Source organism: Martes martes (genome assembly GCF_963455335.1).
Source record: "Martes martes genome assembly, chromosome: 7".
Classification (NCBI taxonomy): domain Eukaryota; kingdom Metazoa; phylum Chordata; class Mammalia; order Carnivora; family Mustelidae; genus Martes; species Martes martes.
The window spans coordinates 136,760,824-136,786,320 of record NC_137894.1 but is presented as its reverse complement, the minus strand read 5'-3'; the positions used below and the strand labels follow the sequence as shown (position 1 = coordinate 136,786,320).

General features: G+C 45.3%; 1 protein-coding gene across 4 annotated transcripts in view; it reads right to left on the bottom strand.

Moving 5' to 3' along the window:
* Positions 1-1,217: 1,217 nt before the first annotated feature.
* Positions 1,218-25,497, bottom strand: part of AK7 (adenylate kinase 7) — a gene marked incomplete at its 5' end in the record, with an annotated part of 71,880 nt that continues 47,600 nt past the window's right edge. For 2 of the 4 annotated variants that reach the window (XM_080809458.1, XM_080809460.1), the window contains 9 exons: positions 1,218-1,366; positions 1,620-1,778; positions 4,325-4,545; positions 7,480-7,677; positions 12,845-12,913; positions 13,286-13,414; positions 19,757-19,886; positions 21,355-21,483; positions 25,283-25,432. In XM_080809458.1, coding sequence (XP_080665584.1) covers positions 1,328-1,366; positions 1,620-1,778; positions 4,325-4,545; positions 7,480-7,677; positions 12,845-12,913; positions 13,286-13,414; positions 19,757-19,886; positions 21,355-21,483; positions 25,283-25,432 — 1,224 coding nt within the window. In that variant the 3' untranslated portion in view covers positions 1,218-1,327. The remainder of the gene's footprint in view (positions 1,367-1,619; positions 1,779-4,324; positions 4,546-7,479; positions 7,678-12,844; positions 12,914-13,285; positions 13,415-19,756; positions 19,887-21,354; positions 21,484-25,282; positions 25,433-25,497) is intronic. The other 2 variants (XM_080809459.1, XM_080809461.1) reach the window with 2 other exon arrangements.

The window sequence follows — 25,497 nt, the reverse complement described above, 5'->3', positions numbered from 1 at the left end:
GCTATAAAAGCAGCTCTTAAGGGGGGATGGGTTTTTGGGGACCTACTGGTCTAGGGACTACCCTGAGACATACTTCTGTCCATAAGTCTCCTTAATAAACCATTTCTTGTCAAGCTGAGCTTGTCAGCCTTTTTCTTTGGTCTTCCTGCTCCCTCAGCCCTAGGAAGTCGTTTTGCATATACCTCCCTTTCATGGAATAAACACAACCGATGCACCTAGTGCCGCCGACTTGTACACTTTAAGAAGGTCGCAGTGGTAAATGTTATGTTGTATGTATTTTACTATAATTAAAAAAAAATAGTGCAGTTATATTCAAATTACATTATTTAAAGAGATGATATATATTTTATTTTTTTAAGATTTTATTTATGTATTTGAGATAGAGTGAGCAAGTGAGAGCTGGGGGGCGAGGGGGCGAGGGGGACAGAGAGAGGGGAGAAGCAGGCTCTCCCCTGAGCAGGGAGCCTGACTCAGGGCTCCATCCCAGGACCATGGGATCATGACCTGAACCAAAGGATGACACTTAACCGACTGAGCCACCCAGGTGCCCCAAGATGAAATATATTTTAATATATTTCTCATTCAATGTAATTTCTCATAGTGTATAATTCTGGGAATTATGGGATTTTTCAAGCTGGAAAAGACCATAGGGATTGAATGCTTATGGCTATATTATAAAGTTTGTTGAAAATATTTAACTTTTAATTATCACAAATACTGGGATTATTTATTCTGTTATGGTATTTTTTTCTACCAAGAGGTTTATAATTCTCTCTCTGACTCATTGCTGAAGATACTGACCCTGAACTCAAAAATGTACCTACTGGAAACCAATGACATCTGACTCAGCATGAGTCACCAAAGCATAAACCATTTTCATTTCTTTCTGACACCATTGGCACTAGGGCAATAGCAAACTATGTAAAGTCATTAGCCTACATGTTCAAATAATATACAGTCTGATTCTCTTCATGCTATAAATTACTGTAAACCCAAGTGTGCAGAACACTTTGACTAAGAATGAAATGTTATATCTATATTTGTCCTATGAACTATACATAGATACTTCATCAGTTTACCTTTAAAATACAGTTTTCTTTAACAAAGTCACTCATTGCCATCAGCTTTTTATAATGATTCTACTTAATAAAGTATTGGCCCCCCAAAATTATAAAGTATTAAGAAAAAATAATAAAGTATTTGCTTAGGGGGAAAACAAAGAATTTTCCAAAAACCGGAAAAGCACTTTTTTCCAAGCAGAATTCCAAATCACAATTTTAACCTCATCTCTAACTCTAAAGGTGTATCACACCCGATTTTTAAATTTTCACTGCATTTCAGGATTGTTCTTGAAGAGATATTCTGCCTGTAATTGAAAGAGAGAAAAAAAAGACACATCGGTTTAGAAGACAGTACTACTACTGTTTACCATTTCAAAATAAAAGTACATAAATCTTTACTTTCAAACGAGTAAGAAAATCTTACTATAAACTGTGAAGGTCTTAAGAGGCTATTTCCCAAAAAAACGAGACACAACGATTTCTCTATCTCAACTAGCTTTCTGTTTAGATTCGGGCATCTTTTAATTTCAAATTTATAGTAAAACAAAAATCTCTTACCAGAAAATCAACGGGATCATCCGGCCTGACCTTACAACACTCATTCAGTCCCTGCATCAGGGTGGGCATCACATGGGTCATTAAATAGTTTCTCAGGGGAATAGACTGGGCCTCTAGTAGTTCTCTCTCTTCTCTTTTCACTTCCTCTAGTCGTTTATTCTACAAATAGAACATTCGGGGGTTGGGGTAAACAGAAAGGGGAGAACACATCTACCTGATTCACCCCAGAGTACATTGGAACCCAATACTGCTATACATGGCCACTAGATTATGATAAAGATGGCATCACAAACAGCAGAGAAGAGATGTAAATGGTGTTGTAACAACCGCTTCGCGTGCTAGAAAATAAACTGGATCCCAAACTCACATCTTAAATCAAGATAATTTCTAGCTGCCCAGAGGAAGAAAGAGCAGGAGTGGGGGAAGGAAGGTATGAAGGAAAGAATCACAGAAGTGCTAATAGAAAGTCTAGAAGGTATTCATCTGGTGAACACGTGTTATTCCTTGCTCAGCATATGGTCTCTCCTCTCTTGGGAATAGTAATTCCAGATTCCCTTTGAGAAATCTCCCTTCTTAGCCTGGTGGTTTAGGTGGGACTTAATCCCATCAGTCCAGCCCACCTCCTGGCTGTGGATATTAATAAAGGAGAAGCACATCACGTAGAACCCAAGGATGATGCCAGCGTGGAAGGCAGAGCAGAGATAAGGACCCCAGGTCCTTGGTGAATCATCTGAGTCACTATATCAAGCCTTGCCTGAAGCCAGCTCTACCCGCCCCCCCACCCCCCACCCCGGATTTGATGTGAATCCATAAGTTTTCTTTATTTCCAAGCCATGTTGAGTTTGCTTTTCTGTCACTTGCAAGATAGAGAGTCCTAGATGATTTGTTCAAAAAGAATTTTTTGTTCAAAAAGAATCTTTCCCGGCAAGACAATAAACCCATAAACCAACATGGGAAATGGACTGATGGATTTGACTACATACAACCATAAAACTTCTTTATGTCCAGAAGATACACCATAAATGCTGTCAAAAGATAAATGATGAGTTGAGAAAAACCATTTGCAACAGATTATAAAAAGCTAGGCTATCACGAGATGCACACAATTTGCATACTTCTGCACATAACTGACTCATCACCCCATTGCCGTATGAAGCAGGTACTATCCTCCTCCTCCTCTCACAGATGGAGAAACAGAGACACAGACAGAAATCTGCACAGAACCACAAAGCTACAAGGAGAAGGAGCGAGACTCGGACTCTAGCAACACAGCTTGGGAGACCCTTGTCTCATGAGCCCCCTCCTGTTTCTATGACTACACTACCTTATCGGGAGCTGTTCTTACAAAATACTAAGAAAAGGACACACCGCCCAAACACGGGCAGAGAAAACGTGCAACATGAGAAATAGAAATGCCAATGAACATAGGAAGAGTTGGTACATGCCTGCCCCGAGAGATGAACATTAAAGCAATGGGATGGGGTTTTGGTTATCTGATTGATATTTTGTGAGCAAAACTGAGAAAGCGGGGTTGGAGGAAGTGTAGGGAAAGCCACTGGTAGACAAGGTGTGAGCTGCTCTACCCTTGCTAGAAGGTAGTTTTGAAATATGTATCAAAAATTAAACCACGTGTAGTCTGACCTAACAAAATTCAGGAATTTATGCTAAGGAGATAATCGGGCACCCAAAGATGTGTGCTAAAGGACATCCTTCCTTTGTCTCCCTGTTCCTTCCACAAATATTTGTTGAGTGTCTGTTACATGCCAAGCACTGTTCTTGGCATTGGAAATATGGTACTGAACAGCAATAGAAAAAAATCCTTGTCCTCATGTGATTTAAATTCTGTGCAGAGAAAAGACAGTAAGATAAATATATAAAATATATAGTCCCTGAGAATAAGTGCAAAGAGAGAAATTGAGACCTATAAAAGGGGATAGGCCATGTGATGGGGAGACGCAGGGGTTGACATTTTAAATATGGTGTGCAGGAAAGGCTTCCTTGGAAAGAGGGCTTTTTAGGAAAGACTCAAAGCAAGTAAGGAAGTTCGTTGCGGAGACGGTGTGTTGTTGAAATGCATCACGCCAGAACCTGGAAGGCCCCAATAACGAGGCTCACGGTGATGGAAGCCTGCAAAACGTTTGCACGGGGAATTGCCCACGTGGGTCTGTATGTTAGAAGGGCCACCAGCAGCAGCACGGAAACAGGCTGGAGATGGACAGGAGCCCAGCAGGGAGAACCAGGGAGGAGGCGCCATGATTCCAGCAAGAAACTCCCACCCTGATCAGAAGTGAGGAGCTGTGGGAGGATCTGAGTGCGATTTTCGGTAGCAGAATAGGCAGAGATCCGTGATTTTGGGAATCGAGAGGGTGAAGGAGGCTAACCATCCAGGTGAGATGCATAAATGGAGGAAAATCAGAGGAAATCCCAAGGTTGGCCTAAGGCACCATGGGACCCAGTTACAAGGATCTGGATTATCACGACTCCTGGTGAAGGCTGGGTACTATTATTGTGATTATTTATCCCAAGCAAAAGACCACGGGCACCTTTTAGGAAATGGTCATATGACAAAACAAACCAAAACCAAAACACACGCAAACACATGCTTGGGTATTTCCGTGACATTTCTCTAGGAGCAGGATGGGAAGTGCAGCTGGCCAAAATGGCCTGGCATCCCGCCGCCCAGACCCACACACGTACTCACGCACCCACTCCTCCCAGCGAGCGATCCTCTCCGCCTGCTCCACGGCTTCCTTGTGCTCCCGTTCCGCCTCCTCCATGGCCTCCTTGGCCAGCCGCTCCTCTGCCGCCCTCCGCTCCTCCTCTGCCTTCTCTTCGTCCGTCAGGCCATAATTTCGAGGCTCCCCGATCTCTTTGATGAGCTGTTTGATGGCAAGTCTGTTTTGAGGGTCTTCAAGTTTTCCTACATCTTTCAATACCAAGAGAGAGGCAGGAGATCAGCACACACTTATATTCGCCAAGGTACTACCCTGAGACCACATTCGGGAAAATTCTTTTGTTCTCATAAATGTGCCATGGAAATGGAAATTACCATGATGTTATGTTATGTTATGTTACGTTAGGAAATGACCACACTGGGCTTTGCTGTTCCAGTGGCCAGGATGGTTCAGGATTTCTTGGCTCATGAGCAAATACCAGCCCCGTGTCTGGGAGTCCTGGATCTGGGAGGAAGACTGGGGCTCAGTTTTTGAGCTCTGACAGTGCTGATTCTGAGCAGGGTGGGGGATGGGTGGCATGGGTGGCATGGACTTCCTTAAAAAAAAGAGTTCTCCATCCCTGGAAGCATCCAAGCAGAGAGAGATGCTACTGTGGGGGTTCCCACAAGAGGAAGCCCTGCACTTGCTGAAAACCCGATAGGATTTCCCCCATTTCTTCTTCTTCTTTTTTTTTTTTTTTCCTGTTTCTGAAACTCAATGATCCTGGGATACATTTTTAAACCATAAGTAAAACAAACCATTTCTGTTAGCCTACTTGAATAAGGGAAAAGTCCAAATTCTAGAATATCCAACTAATTTAACATCAGGACCAAAACAACAACAACAACAACAAACCCAGCAGCAGCTTCTTGGTAAACCATGGGTTTCTCTACAAAGTCTCTCAACACTAAATCCTACACCACTCTCTTGGGTTTGCTTGGAAAGTGCCCCCAACAGAAGGGTGTGCGGTGGGCGATTTTTGTTCTCAGTGCCTCAGATCTTCCTAGGAGTAAGGACCTTCCCCTCATGGCACAACCATTGCCATGCCCCACCCCCGGCCCCCGTTCCTACACTATGACCTTGACCCAGACTAGAGGCACCTCTAGCTTCTGCTTGGGAAGAGGGGAAGAAGGGTCAATATATATCACTTGGTGGGAGGAAGCAAGCCCCCAAAAGTGAACAAAAACAAAATAAAACAAAATTCATATATTCCACGCCTTGCCCGCACTCTGACACTTTAATGTATTTAATGTATTTCTCCCGATTTCTCTAACAGTAATTACAACTTGATGTGCTTGAAAGTGCTCTGAAGCACGTTGGAAGAGGCTCACTTTAGGAGACTAGAGCTGCCCAAACCAATACTTTTGCCCTGACCCTGGGACAGGGGAACTGCTGATTGGGGATGGGAACCTGCCCAAACCATGACTTTGGATTTGCCCTTCTAGGGCTGTGTTATTAGGGTGGAAGGTCTAGCTCTAGGCTTGGCTCCCAGGATAGAAACTCCTGGGCTGTGGGGCAACCCCAGTTCACTGTGTGGGTGACGGAGGAGAGATGCTGGTCCAAAGAGCCAGAAAGAAAGAGACTCTGAGAGAGGAGAGGAGTCCAGACTTGCCAAGAGAAATGCAGAGAAATGCAGGTGCCAGCCCTGTCCCTGACCCTTCTCTGGCAGGGCCCGGTGGCCTGCATTCCTGACCTTGACCCCTCCCCCACACCCATCCCCCCTAAGATCCATTTCTCCCTTCCCTTTAATGTCATCTCCTCCTTGTCAGGGTGGAGATGAGGTCAAATGTGACCAGTACAAACACACAATGACCATGCATCCAGTCCTCCCCTCATTTCTGTCTTTCTCAACATTTCTCCCCAGGGCTTTCCTGATTTTTCCATAAATCACTCTCTGAGCTTTACTGAAAAGATGGCAATCACTGTTTTTGTGCAATGCCCTCACCATTCTCTCCCAGTTCTCTAATCAAATAGGGTGAGCTATTTTCCATATTAGTAGTTTCAAATCCTAAGGTTTTACAAGGAAAACGGGGGTCCAGGGTGCACAGACATGTCCCGAGGAGGACAAAACCCAATCACTTCTGCGGGGGCCAAACAGATTTTGTAGATTTATAAATTGTGTTATCTTTTTATTGCTTAACAGCCCACTATGTTATGCCTTAGTTATAACAAAATTAGTCAACCATTGCACCAGACACTTCCTATCTCCTATCTCTGCATTTGTAACAACTCTACAAGGCAGGGGTTATTTTCCCATTTCACAGATGAGAACACAGATGAGCAGAGCCAGCCCTGAGACCAGCTCTCCTGCTTCATGTGGACATGGATCCTTGGCGGTACACCTCTCAGCACTCCAGGGTCCAAATGCTGTCCTGTCTGGCTCTTGAGGGCAAAGAGAGACCCTGAAAGACCCCCAGGGGTCAGCCTGGCCACTGAGCGTCCACCAGGCTAGGGGTTCCTCACCAAACCCAGGGGAGGAAGAAATGTCAAGATCCAGGAAGCCAGAAAGGAAGTTCAGCGGTTCACCAAAGCCCAGGGAAGTAGAAACACCCTATGACAGCTGAGATTTGGAGCCAGGAACAGTGACGGCCACAGTGAGGCTGATGACAGATCCTACTTATTGAGCGCCTGCTGGCTGCTGAGATCTGAGTTCAGTGTTTACTGGAAACAAAGAGGAATGTGATAAAGAACAATTTGCTTTCTGAGTAGTGGTGGTGGGGGGGGGGGTAAGATGGCCGATCTAAAGGCCAGGAGGGGGTCTGGGAAGAACATCAGGGGCCTTGCAAAGCTCCGGGGACAAAATGCTGCCCCCAAGGAAGCAGCCAGCAGCAAATATACATATTTTTGAAGTGTCCTTCCAAAAAATGCCAATTTGGTATTCAATTTCATAACCTATGCATATATTTTCATATGCCCCAACGTGCCCCCCCAAACACACACCAAATCCTCAAGTGGAAGGACTCCCCAGAAGGAAAGCCCTGTTTGTCCTGTGATCTCCTGACCCCAGGGACATAGCTCTGCTTCTGTGTCCCCACCCCCAGCCCTCTGACCCACATGCCCGGGGGGTGCCTAGGGGCGGAGGGGCAGGGTCCTGACACTTGTCAGTGGTTCTTCACCTTGACCTTAGTCTCGAGCCCCGCTCATACCAATATGTATGGGATGGATTTCAATCTCATCGAAATAGTTGATGACAGTCTCATCTTCGGTATTGAGGTCCCGGTAGTTGCTCAGAGCCCGGAGGAAGCGGTCCTGGCTGTAGTGGGTCCCCGCCACGACGCTCTCAGGGAGGTTCATCACCCGCTCCTTCAGGAACTCATCTGAGGCGTCCAGCACGCAAACGAACTCTGGGGAGAGAGCGGGGCTCCTGAGTTAACCCGAGGAATGGAGGGTCTAACCAGTAGGTGGCCCGGGCCAGTGCTAACCAAAATGTCCAGTGACCAGGCTGGACCTCAGTGACTAACTGGCCTCCCTGCCGCCTCTCACCGAGGAGATTACATGCATACAAATCACTGACATTTCCAGACACCCCCTATGAGGCCCAGCCAGCTGGTATTTTGTGAGGTCTGTAGTTTTCTATTTTTCCCCTTCTTCCTCTCTCATGCTTTCCCTCCTTTCCTCCTTTTAAGGAAAAAAAAAAAAGCAGCACAAATTGGAAAGCGCAAATCTCAGACGAGAAAAATATAGCAAATAAAATACCAAATAGCAAATAGTAGCAAATCTAATCATCAAGTAAAAAGAAATCCGATAACAAAAAGCAGCAGAAATCAGAATTAGCGCATCTCTGATAACCCTGTGGCATCAACCATCAGCTGCCTCCCAGCCAGGCCCCACTGCACCTTCCCCCACCTCCCTGCACAGCATCACAGGCTCCCAAGGAGACCAGCGGCTGAGCGAACTGATGGCCAATTTGGCCAATTAATAAAAACAAGGGCTCCCCATGGGACTTGAGTTTTCCCAGGATCCAGCTCTCTTCTCGCGTAATGCAATTGGCCAGGAAGCGTCTGCCTCCCATTCAACAGAGCGCCTATCTGATGTCTGACCCGGGAATCAGATTAACGATGGGGATCATTTCATCCACCTGTGATTTTCTTTTAACCTTTGAAAGCAGCTGTTTCTCCAGCTTCCCATATAAGTTCGGTGGATGTAAGCTGCGTGAATGAGTGATCAGAGCGCACATGAGTGAAACAGACTCTCCAAGTGAGTTACTACTCTCAGAGGTTCTCAGCGGGGTCAGAGTACGCGGGTGCCCAGATCATTAACCGGGTGGGCGGCAAATAACGTGCTACCCGTTAAGAGTCTGGCGAAGCCCGGAAGCCGTTTAATTTTTATCCTAAAATTGTACTGGTTCCCTGTGGGCCAAATCGGGCCCATCATCTGACTTTGTAAATTAAGTTTTATTGAGACACTTAAAGATTAATTAATTAATTAAATTGTATCGGTTTGCCCCATAATAAGGCCGTCTTCACTCAAATGTATTCTAATAAGATTTCTTGAACGAGTGAGAGAAGTTAGCGTACAGAGCCGAGCCCAGAGCAGAGGGTGCCTACGGGGCAAGTGCCCCTCCACTGAGTACCATCTGCTTCCTGCGTTAACAGTGAAAATAAAGGTTGAGGACAGAGCTTGCGGAACAAGATCCAGTAAATTCGTAACCATAGTCTGAAGCTGCCACTCTTCTGACCTATTTTAATTTAGTTTAGATGCTCATCTGTGATCATCTGATTTTCATGAGGGGCTATATTCTGAAAAGGAGAGGAGACAGCTAGACCTCCAAGTGCCGGTATAGTACTTGAATTGAAATGATGTCAACAAAGTCACTGAACTTTGAATCTAGTTAAGCTCCATGACGTCGGACACCTAGAAGAAAAGTTAATAAATCTGTTAGTGATCTAAGAAGTTTAAAATGCGATGCTGTATTTTTCTTCCCAGTGACTGGGAGAAGGAAGGTTCCGGTCAGCCAAACACCACGAACAGTGATGGACTTGTCTTCTAACTTTCAAGAATTTTAGCGGGATGAAATATATTCCCCACTAGATGGTTTCTTTTCTTTTTTTTTTTTTTTTCTTTTGGAAGCTCTATACCCAACATAGGGCTTGTAGTCATGACCCCAAGATCAAGAGTTGCGTGCTCTATTGCCTGAGTCAGCCAGGTGATATTTTTAAAAGTCCTTTCTCTCCTGATTCAGACAGAACTTCAGGATTTTGCAGTATCTCGAGATAATTATTCAGAACATCTACTGACCTGGGGAGCCTGGGTGGCGCGGTCGGTTGAGTATCCTACTTTTGATTTCAGCTCAGGTCATGATCTCAGGTTTGTGAGATCAAGCCCGTGTTGGGCTCCCAGCTCAGCTCAGGGTCTGCTTGGGATTCTCTCTCTCCCTTTCTCTCTGCTCCTCCTCCCACTCGTGTGTGCTCGCTCTCTCTCTCTCAAATAAACAAATCTTTTTTTTTTTTTTTTAAAGGAACATCTACTGTCCTTGTACTGGCTAACCACGGATAGCAAATAATAGATTTCTGCTTGGTAAGATTGTATATAACAAGGAGATCACTGTGTTTGGCTCTCTAGAGTCATGAGAAATCTGTTTTGTGTGTGGTTTTTTTTTTTTTGAAGATTCATTTATTTATTTGAAAGAGGGCAGAGGGAGAGAGAGACAGAGAATGTCAAGCAAACTCCCCACTGAGCGTGACATAGGCCTTGTTCTTACATCCCATGAGATCACGACCTGAGCCAGTATCATGAATTGGACACTTAACCAAGTAAGCCCCCCAGATGCCCCTGAAAATCTGTGTTTTAAAACATTTTTTAAAAGATTTTATTTATTTTTCAGAGAGAGAGAGAGCACAAGCAGGGGGAGCAGCAGGCAGAGGGAGAAGCAGGCTCCCCACTGAGCAAGGAGCCCGATGCGGGGCTCGATCGAGACCCTGCGATCATGACTTGAGCAAAGGCAGACGCTTAATGACTGAGCCACCCAGGCGTCCCTAAAACATTTTTTCCATAGTAAGCAAGCAGACAACTATATTTATTTTTAAGTAGGCTCCACGTCCAATGTGGGGATCAAACTCATGACCCTGAGATGAAGAGTGGCATGTTCTACTGCCTCAGCCAGGAGCCCTAAGCAGGTATGAGTTTAAACTTAACCGGCTTCAACAATGAGATCTGAAAAGAACTGACCCAGAAGCAGGCTAGCAGCTGTTATAAAAGGCAGTGGTTTATCAAGGAGAGAGAACACCACCTATGACTGGGTCAACCATAGACTCAAGTGTGTCACCACTCCAATCAAGCATGGGGACTTGTATTAATCAGATTTATTATTTTCTGTATCTTACAATGTTTTGACATCTCAGGGGTAACGTTACAGACCTGGAGAGAGACTGCCTCTTTCAGGACTGGCTAATTCCTAAAGATGGTCAACCACTTACTCAGGAGAATGGCCGTCATGTGCAAAGCAACCACCCCCTTTTTATAAATCTCACACGCCAAGCCGCCAACATTTTTCCCTTGCCTTAAATCATCCCAGAGCCAGGCACCAGGGAACTAGAGAGCAAAACCCACTGGGACTGGCTCAAAGTAGCCAATCCTCTAAAAAAGAGGAAAAAAAGCTATTTCCTCGGCCCTGCCTTGCCTTTCCCACAGAAACCCCAATTAAGGCAGTGGCCTAGGCTTCCCCTCCCTGCTTCTTGCTTCCTACTTCCTGACCAAATCTGGCGCACTGCCCCATGCGATCTAGTGTGGTACAGTATACCCCCTACTCTGGGGTCCCTTCTTTCAATGGCGTTAGCCTCTCCTGTCCTCACTCAGCCACCTCCCTGTATTAAAATTCCCTGAGTACAAATGAGACAAACCTCTCATTTCTTCCAGGAAGACAGAAAATAATGACCATTTCCAGAAAGAGAATAATTTTACTAAGAGCAGACTAAACATTCCAAAGAGATGACACATTTGACCCGTTTGGACCACGTCCAGCAGAGGGAGGGCAGCCCAGTAGACCACGGTTAAGAATCTTGGGCCATTTCACGTTTGTGATTCCATTTCCTGGTAGGGTTTCATTAATTCTGTGTTTTGGAGGCAGAGGAAAGAGGAGACCGAGTTTGAATTTAAGCCATTCCGTGTACCAGAGAAATGGTCTCGGGTAAGTCTCTGGGCTTTGGCTTCTGGATCAGGTAACCATGGGAGTAATTCCAGCCTGGCAAAACCGTGCAAAGAAAGCTTCAGTGAATTCCTATCTCGTGTGGTTCTGGGCAAATGATGGACGAACGGCTCAGTGCACTGCCCCAGTGAAAGCGTAAGGACTTGCCAGGTGGTTTGCAATGAATGAATATTGCCCAGAAGTGATAAACTCTCAGAAACCAGACAGATCTGGTTATTTAATCTATTTTAGTTTTTAACTTTTTCTTTTCTTTTTTTTTTTTAAAGATTTTATTTATTTATTTGACAGACAGAGATCACAAGTAGGCAGAGAGGCAGGCAGAGAGAGAGGAAGGGAAGCAGGCTCCCTACTGAGCAGAGAGCCCGATGTGGGGCTCGATCCCAGGACCCTGAGATCATGACCTGAGCCAAAAGGCAGAGGCTTTAACCCACTGAGCCACCCAGGCGCCCCAGTTTTTAACTTTTTCTGAGCCCAACTGCATATGTTCATGGGAAATCCGAGACAACCCACCCCTTTGGCATTGCAAATTCCCCGCCCCAGGCTTCAGGGCCCTCAGGCAAACAGTAACTACCCATCCCTGAGGATGACTGCTTTCTGGTGGCCCCAGTGCCTCCAGTAGCTTCATGGCAAGCTCTTCCTGGACCAAGGGGAGAGGGTTACAGCCATAAACTGACCCCCGTGCAGACTCTGACGCAAGCAAGCACGATCCCCCTACAACCCTAAGTAATGACCTCGGGCTCACTTGCTGAAAAAAGCTGTTTTTGTGTTTCCTATGATGATATCGCGTGCAAACTGATTTAAAAAAAGCAACTTTAAAAGTTCAAGACAAGGTCACAAGAAATGCCAGCCAGGCAGTCAGCAAATCCTTTTTCATGGAATAAGTTGTTTACACTTTACTTCCAAGAGGACATTGTGCAACATCTGTGTATCTACGTGAACAGTGAACAGCTCGGCACCTGCCCAGTCTCAACCCCGGATTTGGGAAAGATGGGAATGATGAGGGCAGGGCTACCACCAAAAACGGGAGGAAGGGCCCAGCCCCTGGTGGTCTTGCCAACTGGCTCAGAGTCAAACCATCAGGGGACTGGCCTCCCGATGCTTCGTTCCTAGAGGGAGCAGCAGAAACAAACATTCTCGAAGACTCCTGTCCATTTCAGAACTTAGTATTCCTATATTTCTGATTGTTGCCTCCCATACATTCCCTAGTTTGAGAGCTTATGTTTAAGGGTATCGTTTTACCTCCCCCCTCCAAAAAAAAAAGAGCCGGGGGGAGAGAGATCTGCTTTATTGACATCAAAAAGCTGGTTTGGGTACAAAATGGCATTCCTCTAAATATGACCTTCGAGAAATAAATATTTTAAACTTACCAGGTATGATTAGTTTATCAAAGGGAAACATTTTGCCTCTGACTTCTTCTTCCTCCTCCTCATCTTCTTCTAATAAAACAAAATACACATTTTTGTGTTTATTACGTGCTATCACTGTGGACAGCCCCTCGGCAAAAAATTAAAATATTTCACTAGATGTTGACTGGCAAACTAACCATAAATAGAAAAAGCCTGTGTTTTAGACAGTCTCTGATTTTCAAATTTTAACTGAGTGACTATTACTATGATATCTTGCAACTTATCTGAAGGTGAGCACTCAAATGAAGGAGGGGAGTCTGGCTGGCTCAGTCCGCAGAGCACGCGGCTCTTGACCTCAGCGTCATGAGTTTGAGCCCCACTCTGGGGGTAGAGTTTACACAAAGAAAGAAAGAAAAGCTTTAAAAAAAAATAATAACAAAAAAGGGGAACGCTCGAACTTACGATTGAATAGGTCCTTAGCTTGATCATAGGTCTTTGGGAATCCATCCAAAATATAACCTTGATTCCTGCAAGGCATCGATTTCACCTTTTCTTTGATAAATCTAATTACATATTGATCTTCTAGTCGGCCTGGTGAAAAGAAAAATATATACATTACTGGGGAGTCACATTATTCCTGGGGGTGACAAGGTCATCTCGAAATGGTTGTGTAGTCCAAGTAACTACTGAAAATCTTTTATTTTCCCTTAAAGTTACAAATATGTGGTTTTGTATTTTGAACACGACACGCTGAACTGTAATGCGCAATAAAATAGGAGAACCCCGTGTGCTTGTCTGCAATAAAGAACAGAAGCAAACGCTGATGTCTGTAATTCCCAAATGTTTCCTGGGTGAAGTCACAACTTCCGGGTGAAGTGCAACGGGTGTTCCCGTGTGCCAGCAGGGTTCACTCAATTCTGCTTTGCTATTACGCCTTCATACGTAGCCTTCTAGCCTTAAGACATGGTAATAATAGCCTTAATACATAGCAATAAATGTTTGTGTTGTAAGAGTTAAGTGAGATAGTAGTCACATGTGTTGTTAACACACGACTTATTCATGATGTAATAACAGTAATAAATATTTGCTGCATCGGAACAAAAATCAAGCTTGGGGTCCCTGACTGGCTCAGTCCGTACAGCATGCAACTGATCTCGGGGTGGCGAGTTCGTGGCCCACGTTGGGTGAAGAGATTACTCAAAAATAAAAAGCGAAAAATAAACTAAAAAATAAAAATCGAGCTTGATCTGACTCTCAAAGGCACGGTTCTCTTAAAGCTGCAGGAACCAACGCCCTTCCTACCCGGGTCTCTTCAAATCTGCATTCATGACCTTGGCCCCACTACACAGTTCCCTCTGGAGCCTTGGACGGCCGGTTCCTGTGGTGCATGGCATCAGAGGATGGAAAAGTTTGTTCTAAAACTGCCACAACGGTTGAAGGGTCAAATGATGCAGCTTCCCTGCAACGGTCACGTGTTACTCTACCGCGATCATCAGACGGCTACCGTTTCCGAGACCTGGCGCTGCCCTTAACGTTACTGAATGTGGGCATTGCCGTATCGTGGGTTTGGCGACTTTGAGTGACTGATCTGCAAAGCCCTTTCTAGGGTCATACCATACTTTTAGTTCATCAGTGGGTCTACGATATTAAGTGTTGGTCTCTCTCTCTCTTTTACAAAATTTTGTTTTAGAGAGAGAGGGAGATAATCTTTTTTTTTTTTTTAAGATTTTGTTTATTTATTTGACAGACAGCAAGCGAGCACAAGCAGGGGAAGGAGCAGAAGCGGACCCCCCAGCTGAGCAAGGAGCCCTACTCACTCAATCCCAGGGTCCTGGGATCCTGACTTGAGCCAAAGGCAGATGATTACTGGACTGAGCCCCCTAGGTCCCCCAGGGGGAATCTTAAGAAGCTCAGACATAGGGCTCCACCTCGCAACCCTGAGATCACGACCTAAGCCCAAATCAAGGTTCAGATGCTTAACGGACTGAGCCACCCTAGCATCCGGGTTTTTGCTATTTATAATCACTGTATTAATGACAATAAAATGATGTCACTGAACCACCTCTTCTTTCTTCTATCATTGACACACAACTCATTAAGCAGTAACTGATTCAAAACTAATTGTGTCTTCCAGAAATTTCAATGTTAGGGCTGAAACAAAAAAAAGAAAGAAAGAAAGAAAGAAAATCGAAGGTGTTATTTTGCATAATGAAATTCCTCGAAATGATCTGACATTGTTTCTCAGTAAGGTTCACAGTGATGCAAGGAAATAGAGCCAAGTAAAGTGTCGAGGGATTCAGCAAAATTCAAAGACGAGTTTTATCTATTTCTGATTTCTGAAGGTTCTGTTGCTGAGGCAAACGCACATCTATATTCAGAAACCAGGCTTCAGCCCCTCCAGGCATCCCTCCCTTGAATCCAGCCCCCAGCTTTGCCATTCACTCCTTCTGCTTCAGAGCTGAAGTGTTCAGTATGCGGGAAGGGACCTCTAGCCGCAGTTTCTGATCATTACGGCATGTGAGCACACAAAGGGCCAGGCCCAGGCTGGTCTCTCTAAGAGAACTCTGACCTCCTAGAGATACACCCCGACCTTGGCAGTGTGGAGCTCCTTGGAAGGGGACTGTCACTTCTGCTTTGAAATGAATGAACACAGCCCTCCTGGACAGCCTTCAAAACGACACCTGCTTTTTTTTTTCTTTTTTTTTAATTTTAAGTCTATCACATTCAAGTAATATTTAAAATTCCAGTATGCGGGGCGCCTGGGTGGCTCAGTGGGTTAAGTGTCTGCCTTTGGCTCAGGCATGATCTCAGGGTCCTGGGATCAAGCCCCGCATCGGGCTCCCTGCTCAGTGGAGAGCCAGCTTCTCACTGTCCCACTCCCCCTGCCTGTGTTCTCTCTCTTGCTGTGTGTCTGCCAGTAAATAAATAAAATCTTTTAAAAATGCTCATATGAATCCATATTCCTAATTACTAAAACATGGTTCAAAAATACGTGCACCCAAGGTTTTAAAATACTCCATGCAGAGGGTAGACACTAGGAAGTTGATACAGTCACATACGTCCTCCCTCCCCCCTCAATTTTTATTTTCATTTCTTTTTTAAGATTTTATGTATTCATTTGAGGGAGAGAGAGAGAGAGCACAAGCAGGGGGAGAGGCAGAGGGAGAGGGAGAAGCAGACTGCCCCCCCCCCCGAGGAAGGAACCCGATGGGGGGCCCCATCCCAGGACCCTGCGATCATGCCTGAGCCAAAGGCAGATGTTTAACCTACTGAGCCACCCAGGCGCCCCCAATTTTTATTTTCAAACTCACAGAAAAGTTGAAAGACTAGTCCAATGACCCCGGAACCCAACCAACTTATTTCAATCCTCCCACAATGCTTTTGAAAAACATAAAGTGAGCACAGAGAATCGGTGACCAGTGCATTCGGGTTTAACCAAGGCCCCTATTCCGGCTGCATTGTCAGGACTGGAGTGGAATTCTCGGCACCCAGAGGTGCCCTGCTGCGCTGGGAGTGTGAAATTTGTCTCACCGGAATCGTTAGAGTCGTTTACTAGCAAACTGGGTCACGCAAGGGGAAAAGCGAGCTGACCTCTGTGTCCTTGCTCGGGCTGTGAAATTTCTAGGTAGGCCTGTGCAGGGAATTCAAAGGTCTTGTTTTGTCCAAACACAATCAAGGTCCACGTTTTAGATTCAGGTAAATATGAACAGGAAGAATTTGGGGACAACCTTGAGGGAGAAAACAAAACAAAACAAAACAAAAACAACCTTCCTAAGGTTAAAGGGGACGGAATCAACTATTCAGTCTTATAGGAAGGTGGTGGGTGGCTGCGGGCCACTTCGTCTGTCCCCTTCCAGGGCCCCTCCAGGCAGAGCCTGCTGACCCAGCGTGGGCTCTCTTGGCCTCTGGGGGGAGAACAGAGTTGGCTGCCAAGGACAGGCCCTTGTGGGGTTTGAGCAGCACCACGACTGTCCTCGGCTCTGCACGGAAATTCCTGCTGGGTGTACTCACCTCCCCGGGGCTGCAAAGAGCCCCATCGGGACTTCAGACCATCCTGATACACACTCTGGATACAACTTTTGGGTTTTTGCAAAGCCCAGTGACATGTCTCTGTCCAATAAATATCATCCAGGCTTTGTGTCATCCTGTTCGCCTGAATCCTCCGTCCTTGGGGCGGCACTGTTCCTGGCTTGGGGCGCCCTGCTCTGGCCCTAGTCCTCAGGCTTACGGAGCAAACGCACCGGGCCCTGGTGGCCTGTACATTCCTTACAATCCCAGCCCTCTGCCCTCTAATGCAGCCTTGCCAGACTTCCTTCCCAGGTGTCCTCACTATGCAATGTCTTATCTTGGGGAGTTTCCCCTCCCCCAAGCGGTGGCAGCCAGGACCCTGTTAGTCTCTCTGAAAGCTGCATACTGGCTCCCAAGTGTCTCCTAGGTGAGGCAGAGGCAGTGTTTTATCTCAAAGTACTAAACTGGGTTTTCTGTAGGCAGTAAAGCATGCTACTCTTGACCTCAAGGTCATAAGTTTGCATATCATGTCAGACACAGAGATGACTTAAAAAAAAAATTTAAAAAAAGAGTCACCTGGCTGGCTCAGTCGGTTGAGCATGGGATGCTTGATCTCAGGGTCATGAGTTCAAGCCCTACATTGGGTGTGTAGCCTACCTAATTAAAAAAATAATAATAATAATTGGGGCACCTGGGTGGCTCAGTGGGTTAAAGCCTCTGCCTTCGGCTCAGGTCATGATCTCAGGGTCCTGGGATCGAGCCCCACATCGGGCTCTCTGCTCGGCAGGGAGCCTGCTTCCCCCTCTCTCTCTGCCTGCCTCTCTGCCTACTTGTGATCTCTGTTTGTCAAATAAATAATAAAATCTTTAAAAATAATAATAATAATAGGGGCACCTGGGTGGCTCAGTCGGTTAAGCATCTGCCTTTGGCTCAGGTCATGGTCCCAGGGGCGTGGGATGCAACCCCGCATTGGGCTCCCTGCTCAGTGGGGAGCCTGCTTCTCCCTCTGCCTCTGTGCTCACTCACTCTCTCTCTCTCTCAAGTAAACAAATAACCTTTTTTTTTTTTAAGATTTTATTTATTTATTTGACAGACAGAGATCACAAGTAGGCAGAGAGGCAGGCAGAGAGAGAGGAAGGGAAGCAGGCTCCCTACTGAGCAGAGAGCCCGATGTGGGGCTCGATCCCAGGACCCTGAGATCATGACCTGAGCCGAAGGCAGAGGCCCAACCCACTGAGCCACCAGGTGCCCCATAAATAAAACCTTTAAAAGAAATAATAAATAAAAAAAAATTTTTTTAAAGTTTTAAAAAAGGATTTTTTGTGTCTCTTCCTTTTCCTCTGGGACATCTTTGGGATTCTAAATTCCATTTCCTCCTGGCCCAGCCCGTAACGAAGCAGAAAACAAGACACAGCGAATCAGCTACCTGCTTGAAATGGACAATCCGTGGTGGGCATACAAACCCATGTCCACCCCTAAGAACCAGATTGGAGCGGCATGGGGCGAGACGAGAGGGAGAGATACCTTCAGAGGGAGGCATGGAGGGACTAGAATCCATGAAGATGAGTGGCTGGGGAGAGGACCACCTGTAGGGACAAAGGGCTGGTGCCCGAAGACCAGAAGTGGGCAGGGCAGTCAAGAGCTGTGCCCCAAGGAATGCAGGGGGCGGTCCTCAGTGGGAGGGTGTGTGAAGGGCAAAAGCAGGAAGGAGCCATCTGTCACCCAGGACCCAGGACCGGCTTATGCCTCTGTCCTTCCTCCCTGCTTCCCACATGCCCAGCCCAACCCTGGGGGATCAGAAACAGCACCAGCAAAGTGAGGAGAGGAGAAGGTAAGCGGAAAGAAACCTCTCAAGCGAGCTTGAGAGGGTAGTGAGGGGAGAAACTCCAATGGTTCAGAGTCGTGGTCACACGCTGGACTAGTCCATAGATGATACCAGTAAAACCAGCTTGATGGAGGATCTCGACTGTCTACTTAAATCAAAATGAAGTGGTGTCAGTTTCCGAATAAATTACACTCATTTTCTGCCAAGTAGAAAGATCCCTGAGAAACATCTAAGTTCAAAACACAGCTTGCAATTATTTGATTGGAACGGACTTCTTAAAGCGTGAACAAACAAAGAGAAGACTTACTTACTATCTAGGAGTTGCAAAGGAACGAGCCCGAAATTTGTCCAATGGTGGAAAAAGAATGAGTCCAGAGTCTGTGTTTAAAGTGACCCCTCACTCCAGTGAGTCTTTTCAACAAACTGGTTAAAGTTACCAAATGAGTAAGGGTATTTTTCCATGTATTTGTATTTGTTCCTGTTTTCTTATTTGTTTGCCTGAGCATTTTATATATTAAGGATATTAAGGATATTAAGTCTTCATTATCTTAGCGCTCACTTAGTGGCAAATATCTTTTCCTGGTTTGTCCTTTGCCTTTTAATTAGTGATTTTTGATGCGTATAAAATATTTATAAGTACACATTTGGTCTTTTATAATCATTTTTTAAATTGCTTTTTCTTAAGATTTTATTTATTCATTTGACAGACAGTGAGAGAGAGAAAGAGTGAGCACAAGCAGGGGGAGCAGTAGACAGAAGGAGAAGGAGAAGCAGGCTCCCCACTGAGCAGGGAGCCCAATGTGGGACTTGGATCTCAGGACCCAGGGATCATGACCTGAGCCAAAGGCAGATGCTTAACGACTGAGCCACCCAGGCACCCTTGATCTTTCATTATTATTAACTTAGGTAGTTCTTTCCCATCCTATGATCAGATAATCACCAAAATATTAATGGTGATTTTTTTTTCCTGCCGGGGTGGATGAGATTATGATTGAAATTTCTTTGTTATATTTTCTGGACTTGAAATAGCAAACAAGTAGTCTTTTATAAAAAGGACACAAAGCCTGTCAACAAGAGCAGCCCCAGACCTTGCGCACTACCTGCATTTTGCTCCATGCTTTCCTTGATGCCATCCAAGAGCTCCTGGGCATCTTCCACATTCTCCTCCTCTTCCTCCTCCTCCCCTTCTTCTTCATCTTCCCCTTCATCCTTAGGTGTGACAATTGCCTCCTACATACCAACAGGGATACTCGAATTGGACGACGCCCCGCATGGATCTGCTACTTGCAAATCATCTGGCGGGTGATCCTGGAAAAGGCTGGTGTCCAAGGAGGGAATACGCTCACCCCTGGTCATTGTAGAAGTCGTCAGGATGCATGTATCTACAGAGATGGCTGAGAGCCTCTAGGTTTTTCTCACTCTATTTTAGAAGAATCCATTTCTGTGTTAACACCAGAACTGCTTAAGAGTCAACCCTTTTCTAGGTGTCAGGCTGTATCTTACTTGAAGGAAACATATTTTGTAGAAATTCAGACTCCTAGTAATCATTTAAGGAAATATACCATAGTTGCTACCATTTTCAATGAAATGATAAAAAGCATTTCGCTGAGGGAAGGGTGGGATGAATAGGCAGAGCACAGAGGATTTCTAGGGCAGTAAAACTACTCTGTGTGATACTGTGATGGTGAGTATGTGTCATTCTACATTTGTCGAAACCCACCAGGATGTGTAACGCCAAGAACAAAGCTTAACGTAAACCGTGGCCTTTGGGTCTTAAGGAAGTGTCTGTGTGGGTTCACCAGTTGTAACTAATGGAACCACTCTGGTGGGCGTGTTGATAACGAGGCCGCTTATGCACGCAAAGGGTAGGGGATATATGGAAAATTTCTGTACCTACTTCTCAGTTTTGCTATGAAACTAAAATCGCTCTAAGAAAATAGTGTCTCTTTTTTTTTTTCTAAGAAAATAGTTCCTCTTTTTTTTTTAAGAGAAAGCATGTGTGTGCACACAAGGCGGGAGGGCCAGAAAGAGAGAGAGACAGAGAATCTTAAGCAGGTTCCACGCCCAGTGTGGAACCCAATGAGGGGCTCGATGTCACAACCCTGAGATCATGACCTGAGCCAAAATGAAGAGTTGGAAGTTTAACCAACAGAGCCATGAAGGCACTCCAGTAGTCTCTTTCTTTTTAAAGCAGTTCATAAATAGTCTGATAATACTCTGAGAAACACACATTAAGATAAAAAAAAAAAAAACAAACCCAAAAGTAAAATGGGAGTGCCTAGGTGATTCAGTCAGTTAAGCATCCAACTCTTGATCTCAGCTCAGGTCTTGATCTCGGGCTGGTGATTTCAGACCCTGCATTGGACCCCATGCTGGGCGTGGAGCCTACTTAAAAACAAACAAACACCCCCCCCAAACCTGAAAATGTTCCAGTAGACAGAGAGAATACAAGATACATGTCTTAGCCACAGCTGGAGACAGACTAGATTTCAAGGGCACCATAAAGGGCACTACCATCTCACAGAGGAACATCCTGTGGGAGGCTCTGTTTTCATGACTGGGGCCAAGAAGAAACTCCAATGAAAATAACAAACCTCTTCGCAGGATGCCACGTACAATTAGCAGCCTCCTTATTATGAGACTAAGGAAAGCACTTTTAAGATATAAAAATTCCCAGTGAAGCAGTTAGGAAAGTTACCAGTTTTGCTATGGCTTCGGCGATGACATCCTTCAGTTTAATGTGATGCAGCTTGTAGTGCTTGGCCAAGGCTTCAGCGATACTGGACTTCCCCACAGCGGGAGGACCCAGAATGCAGATCTTGATCGGCTGCAAAAGGAGAACAAGGACTGGCCAGTGAGTTGTGGACACTCTGTGGCTCGACAGAGTGTTCTTCACTTCAAGGGGGGCTCTTTTCTGAATGTCTCGGGGTCCTGTAGGCTGTCTCTCTTCTGTCAAGCCTCCGGAGTCACTTCTTTTTTTTTTTTTTTTTTTTTTAAAGATTTTATTCATTTATTTGACAGACAGAGGTCACAAGTAGGCAGAGAGGCAGGCACAGAGGTGGTGGGGGGAGGAAGCAGGCTCCCTGCTGAGCAGAGAGCCTAATGCGGAGCTCGATCCCAGGACCCTGAGATCATGACCTGAGCCGAAGGCAGAGGCTTAACCCACTGAGCCACCCAGGCGCCCCCGGAGTCACTTCTTCCATGGCTGGCCTCTGTGGTCAGGGCCCACTTCATCCTCACAGTGCTGCCCCCCCATCAGGGAGCGGCCCTTCCTGTTCATTCTGCTCAGCAGGTGCTTAGTGAGCATCTACTATGCGCATCGACAGACCATGGGGGACACAACGCTCAATGACACATGCTCTGGACGTACTAGAAGTACTAGAAGTACTAAAATACTAAAAACAAAGTACTGAAAAGAACTAAAGGACAAAGCACTTGAGCATTACACACTACCATATTACTCTTTTTTAAAACTTTTTTATTTAAAATTCAATTTAACTAACATACAGTGTCCTGAAGAACTACTCAAGTACTCAAGCATTACACAAAAGTACTAAAAGTACTAAAGAACAAAGTACTTGAGCATTATACACTATCACATTACTTTTTAAAGATTTTTTACTCAAAATTCAAGTTAATTAACATATAGCATATTATTAGTTTCTGAGGTAGAGGTCAGTGATTCATCAGTTGTGTATAACACCCAGTGCTCATTACATCCCATGCTCTCCTAATGCCCGTCACCCAGTTACCCCCAGCCCCCCACCCACCTCCCCTCCAGCAACCCTCAGTTTGTTTCCTAGAGTTAAGAGTCTTTCACAGTTTTTCTCTCCTTCCGATTTCATCTTATTTTATTTTTCCTTCCCTTCCCCTATGTTCATCTGTTTTGTTTCTTAAATTCCACATATGAGTCATATTACTCTTACAAAGAAAACAAAGACATAGAATTTCTGGTCCAGTGTGAGAGGGCTGCGATTATTGCCTCATGAGTATTATTTCTGAACTGACTGGGTCTTTAATCATACTTTACTTTTTAGCACAGTTAATTTATTCTAGTTTTAAAAAATATACTCATTAAAAAAAAAAAAGAGCGCCACCATTTCTTCTGCCAAAACTTGCTTCAATGCTCCAGAAACTCTGTGACATTTGTAACCAGGGAGTAAATATTTACTTCCAATAGAATTCAAAATATCAGTAGCGGTCATTTCTTTCAAAATGGTCCAAACAGTTGTGGAACTGAAGGCTCGTATTTCGTCAGGCTAATTAATGACAACAATCAGGCTGATGGGAAGACTTTCCATTGGCAGAGTGTCCACGCTCTTAAAGGTTATATAATTTCAGCCACCATTTTGGTTGTGATCATTACTACCATTTGACAGACGAGGGGACCAAGTAAAGGAAATAAACAGGGACATTGCGGGGGTGCTCAGTGAGGAGGGCGAACATGGCTGGTCTTATCTGGTGAGGGACACCTTTGGGACAATGATGATGACCAAGATGGAGGACAGCGGAGGGGCAGGTATCCGAGAAAGCAGCTTAAGCTGGGTCTTGGTGGGCAGGGCTGTGCTCCTGGGTGGGCCTGGTGCATTCACCACAGCCCGAAGGCCAGCTGTCAACTGAGCATGTTCACGGGCACCCTTTTGTCCACACACCAACGGCCGATCTATCTCCTGGGGTAGGCGTACCTTGGCTAGTGAAAAAGCAGATTGGCAGTTTATTCACTTAATAGTGAGAAGTATGTCTGCCACTGAACTCAGAACTCCAAGTGCACGTGTCTGGTACATTTTTCCCTCGGAGCCGACAGACATGGAGGTTGTCGATGAGCATTGTTGGAACATGAAGAGTTAGATGAACGGGCTACTGAGGGGCATCCGGTCACGGTAGCTTGATGCATCTGCAGCAGGGACCACCTTGCCTTGCTAAAGGGATTGGACTCATGGAAGCCCTTGGCTTAAGAGTCTGTGTTTTGGGATGTCACTGGCATGGCACTGTCTGCCTTACCCTGGGTAGTTTCCTGTGCTGTGCTTCTACTCGGACCAGTCCCTAGGGATGGAAAGACTGTTCCATTTTTAGAGATGCTCAGGGCACCTGGGTGGCTCAGTCAGTTAAGGGTCTGCCTTCGACTCTGGTCATGATCCCATGATCCTGGGATCGAGCCCAGTGTCTGGTCTCCCTGCTCAGCAGGGAGTCTGCCTCTCCTTCTCTCTGCCTTCCCTCCTGCACTCATGTTCTCCCGGTCTATCTCAAATAAATATATAAATATAGTCTTTAAAAATATGTATTTTTAGAGACGCTTATTCCTTCTATCATGCTATCATGTTCTGTCCGGTCTTGCTAATCGGGAACCATGTGATCTCTTTAAGGTGTCTTGTACCCTAACTATGTTGTTTTTTCCATTCGACCCACAGAGGACAACACCAGTCTCACCATTTGAGTTGTGTCTTGTCTATCTCAGGATAGGATCCAAGTACAGCCACCCTGGGTATCTCAGATGCTTAAAGGCATCACTGTTTCTTTCGCTGAGAGGTACATCTACGATTTAACTAGGCATGTTTTTCAGGAGAATATGGTTCTTAGGACCCAATGAGGAGACTGCTCTTGCCTGTATGGAGTCTCCCACGCACAGTGGTAGCTCTGGCTAGGATGGCTTGTGTTCCTCATATGCTACCGGACAGTTTTCAACACATGTTCTCCTGTATCACCCGCTATTCTCTTTGGGATGCTAACCTGGGACAAATCAAGGATCTGGCCAAGGGCTACACAGAGCTGACTTCGGGGAGGGAGGTATGGAGACGCAGCAGTTAGGCTGCTCTAGCTTAGTCTGCACCCCAGCTAGTTTAGAATCTCTGACTAGCTGTGTCACCTTGAAGAAACTGCTTAACCTCTCTGAGCCTAAGTTTCATCATCTATAATGGGGAGCTGAAAGCAAGTCTACTTTGAAGAGTTTGATGATTAAGATGACTAGCAAATCTCTGGGCCAACAGGAAGAGATCAAAGTAACAATCAGACTTCTCTTTTCCACCCACCCACCGACCCTCTTCTGTAGGTAAGTAACCGGGGTTAAAACAGGGTTGAAACAGGCAGGCCAGGATGCACCTGTCATTTTTCCATACGTAGACAGCTCTGGGATAGTCAGTCTTGAGCTTCCTGTCATGTTCAATTTGTGTCAAGCATAACAGTCGTTATCTGTGTTAACTTTAAAATGTTTAATATTCGATTGACAATTAATTAATTAATATACACCTAGATTGTTAGACGTGGACAACTGGATTAAAATTTTTAAAAGAACATGGGGCGCCTGGGTGGCTCAGTGGGTTTAAGCCTCTGCCTTCGGCTCAGGTCATGATCCCGGGGTCCTGGGATCGAGCCCCGCATTGGGCTCTCTGCTCAGCAGGGAGCCTGCTTCCCCCTCTCTCTCTCTCTGCCTGCCTCTCTGCCTACTTGTGATCTCTCTCTGTCAAATAAATAAAATCTTTTAAAAAAATTTTTTTAAAGAACTTGATTTTAGAAATTAGGACATGAAAAAGAGAATACTTTCATTAGCGTGATTACACTGAAAGTTTGATTTACTTTGCTTAAATCAGAATTTAAAACAGGGAATCGAAACAGGAAATTGTTATAGTTACCAATAATCCTCTGCTTTTCTTGTACTCTTTGAGGATATTGTTGATATTTTCCACAAATCCTGTTTGGGCAACCCACCGGATGTTAAAATTCTCCTTCACAAAAAGGGCTTCCATTCTCAAATTCACCAGTAAATGGTCAAGACACTCTTGCTAAGAGATAAAGGAATATTAGAGATTTGACTTGACTTTTCTTTCATTCCGACAGTTATAACAGA